At 47.9% G+C, this 3,754-nt stretch overlaps 1 protein-coding gene across 1 annotated transcript; it reads right to left on the bottom strand.

Annotated features, from left to right (window-relative positions):
• Nucleotides 1-617: 617 nt before the first annotated feature.
• On the bottom strand, nucleotides 618-3,406 carry Rnf227 (ring finger protein 227). The gene is made up of 2 exons (XM_047545456.1): nucleotides 2,816-3,406; nucleotides 618-2,720 (listed from the first exon to the last, which is right to left on the bottom strand). The coding sequence occupies exons 1-2, from the start codon at nucleotides 3,333-3,335 to the stop codon at nucleotides 2,665-2,667; spliced, it is 576 nt and encodes a 191-aa protein (XP_047401412.1). The 5' UTR covers nucleotides 3,336-3,406; the 3' UTR covers nucleotides 618-2,664.
• Between the last annotated feature and the right edge of the window lie 348 nt (nucleotides 3,407-3,754).

Here is a 3,754-nt window from a genome sequence, read left to right as displayed (position 1 = left end):
TGTGTGCTCTGTTATTTTTGGCTGGGGGAGTTCTTGGGTGGGAAAGGGATAAAAAAATTATTGCTTTCTGCCATTTCACATAATCTTTTTCTTTCCCTCTTTTTTTTTTTTTTTTTAAACTTGTAGCTTTCCTTTACCTCTTTGTTTCTTGAATCATCACTAAAACTGGACCCTTTTTCCAGCCTCAGCTGTGTGATAAGCTCAGTGTAGAGGAGGGTGAGCAACAGTGGTGGTTAGTGAAGAATCCTTGTGTGGCTTGTGGCCTCACTGGAGTGTAGAGAGGGAGCTGGCTTCTTTGACAGAGGTACAGTGGGAGGAATGCCTGACAAAAGAGTCAAAATTGCCTTCAAGTCCTTTGATCATCCTCTCCCCTTCAAATTGCTTAGTTCCCCTAAGAGTCAGTAGAGGTCACTACAGCTCCATAGTTTCAATTCCATATGAAGTACAGGTACTTTTTTTTTTTTTTTTTTTTAATGAGTTGGGGTCAGACCTGCAATAACTTGTCAAAGATGTGAAATACTAAGACACTATCTTGGCACATATGGTTCACTAACATGCTCTCAGAGACTGAGCAAGGCCAAACCCTTTGTTCTTGAGGCTATATTAAAAAACAGAGAAAAGGCAACAAACATTTATTGGATATGTACTATACATTAACACTGCGGTTGGCCCTGGAGATAAAAGTCACAAGTCAGTCATTGCTCCCATGTAGCTTATACTCAGTAGAGTTCAACCATAAAATGTGAAATATCAGAAAATAAAAGTGAAAATAAGGCATTATGTTACAAAGGATGGGGAAGAGAGCTCTCAAAAGAGGGAACATTTAAACTGAGAATTAAGAACAGGAAAATGCCAAAACATGTTTAGCAGGGGTAGTGGTGCATGCCTATAATCCCTGCAGTTCAGGAGGCTGAAGCAGGAGGATCACAAGTTCAAGGCCAGCTTTGGTAACTTGGCAGACAATCTCAAAGTCAAAAAAATTTTTAAAACTAGGCACAGTGGCACATGCCACATTCCAGCTGTTGGGGAGGCTGAGGCAGGATTCCCAAGTTTGAGGCCAGCTTCAGCAACTTAGGTCCTAAGCAGTTTAGCAAGATCGTGTCTCAGAATACAAAGGACTGGGGATGTAGGTCAGTGGTAAAGTACCCTGGGTTCAATCCCTAGTACTGTAAAACAAGCAAATAAAACCCAGAAACATAGAAATTTAGCCAGGAGTAGAGCATTCCTGGGATCTCAGTGACTCATGAGGCTGAGGGGGCCAGCCTTAGCAATTTAGTGAGAACCTGCCTCAAAATAAAAAAAAAAAGGTTGGAGATGTACCTCAGTGGTAGAGTGCCTGGTTCAATCCCCAGTAGCACACACAAAAGTTTCTAGCTTAAAAATAAATGGATACTTTCATGATTGTCAATAATAATAAAGCCTGGAGACAAAACTAAACAACCGAGACCCATACTTGTCACTTTTTTTGTTTTGTTTTGTTTCGAGGTGAAGGGGACCGGGTCTTGCGATCCTTCAGCCTCAGCCTGAGTAGCTGGGATTACAGGTGCTCTACACCCAGTATGAACCACTACACCCAGCTTAAATTAACATTTTTAACTCAGAAAAGTGTAACACTAACTTCTTCATCAATAGAATGTTATTTAGACCTATCAATAAGATAGTATATCAATTGTGTTTTAAATCATCTGTCCACAGATGATGATGTCCTAGAGTGTGTCTAGGATCTTGACCAATATTTCTTAAACTTTTAACATGCACACAAGTTACATAGGATCATTAAAATGCAGAGTATGATTCAGTAAATTTGGGTAGGATCTTGAGATTCTACGCTTCCAACAAGCTCCATACTGACACCAACACTGCTGGTCTTTGATTATGACACTACTCGTAAGATATTTATAGGTCGTAAAATAGCATTTAGGACATGCAATAGGTTTCATTACAGGGCACAAGTTTAAAATTATAAAAGCACCTCTTTTTGGTAGTGCCAGGGTGTCCCTGTGACTATAAAAAAATACAGATAATATCAAAAGTTTATATTTTGATGTCAAATGACTCTCCGTTCCATCCTTGATAAGCCCTAATTAGGTGCCTCATATGATGCCTTCTGGACCTTCTGATACCTGCCCTCACAGGCTGGAGAGAGATTGTGAAATGAGGCCAGAACGTAATCACAGGCAGGGAGGCATCTCAGTAATTTCTGGAACAGAACTGGGAGTGGGGAGACAGTAGGCATACCAGAAATTAACATGACACAAAAATAAGCCTCTTTCCCGTTCCATCTTTTTAAAATGTTCAAACCATTGACAACTGCTAAAATGGGACCTGTTGCTCCCACACACCACAGCGGACCTGGACAAAAGCCAAAGCCACAGTTAAGAAAACAGTTTGTTTTCTTCCCACAGTAATGTAGGCTTTGTTTATATCATTCCTGGGCCTGAAAATGTAATGCTGGCAATCAATAGATGGGGGCGAGTTCGTCTAGGAGGCTCCCATCTCAGCATCAGCATCTCCCAGGGCGTTTCCTTCTGCCCTGGCTCAATTCCATCACGTGCCAATCCCGCGATCAGAGAGGGGGTAGTCTTGACATCAGTCCCCCTTACTAGAGTACGCCTGAGGCTGCAGCTCCCACCTTTCTTCTGCTGTAGCTTCCAGATTCCTCGTTTACAGCGTGCAACAGGTTACATGGGCAATGTCCTTGATCTCTGGACAGTAGAGCACTAAGAGAAAGAAGATTTAGTAGAAGAAGGATGCAACCGAACCCTGGCGTTCTTCCACGCGCTCTTCCCTGCTTTCTCCCAAGACCTCCCCTCACCGTTGCTAGGCAGAGGACGCCGCCAGCGGCGCGCGGGCACCAGGACCCTATCCCAGAGCCGCAGGAGCGCGCGCCACCCCACGCTTCTAGGTCCCGCCCTCTCCTCGCACTCCTCTTCTTTGTCGTCTGTCTCTCCTTCGGTATCGCAGTTTTCCTTGGCCAGGCTCCCTGCAGCATCTCGTTCGCGCGCAGCCCGCGCTTTTTCCTCCAGTCGTGACCACAAGCCCGGGTCAACAGCGACCTCCGTGACGCCGCCGCGCGGAAGCGGAGAGGGGGCGCGGCAGAAGGGACACGTGACAACGCGGCGCAGTCGCACCACGCGCGCGGCCGTACTTCTGCCGTCACCACGCGCTGCCAGCTCGCTTAGGCAGGCGGTGCATAGCGTGTGGCCGCAGCGGGCGCGCGCCGTGCCAGGTAGGCGACGGGGCGCGCGGCTCTCGAGGTTGAAGGGCCGGTAGCAGATATTGCAGTCCAGCTCGCCTCGCTCGGGGAGAGAGGGCACCCTCACCAGTAGCTGCATCGTGCCCGCCGCGGATTTTAGAGCGCTGCGCACTCAGCCGCAGACAACAAGCGGACCTTCCTGTGGCCGGGGTCCGGTCCTGGGGCCCGCGCCGCGGCCTCTTGCCCCTTTTAATAGTGAGGTCCCGCCTTCGAGGCGTCATGCAGCTGTTTGGCCGCTCCCTTCTGCGGCACGCGTGGGGGCGGTGGAGGCGCGAGGCCCGGAATGCTAGCGTTGGCGGAATCCAGGAGGCGGCCTAGTAGAGGTCAGAACTGACCTGGGGGGCACACCTCTCATTGTACCCTACGCGAGCTTCTTCACCTCCAGCACAATGCCAGACCTCATTAATCCCCAGACCCTTTCTTGCCCTTCAGCCATCGGTTACTGACAAAAAAGGTCCCTCGGCCTTATTTTTAGTTGCTCACTCTCTTTTAGAGCCT

Source organism: Sciurus carolinensis, chromosome 3, assembly GCF_902686445.1.
Source record: "Sciurus carolinensis chromosome 3, mSciCar1.2, whole genome shotgun sequence".
In the NCBI taxonomy this organism is placed as follows: Eukaryota; Metazoa; Chordata; class Mammalia; order Rodentia; family Sciuridae; genus Sciurus; species Sciurus carolinensis.
Note: the sequence above shows the minus strand (reverse complement) of the source record. Positions and strands in the feature narration are given on the sequence as shown.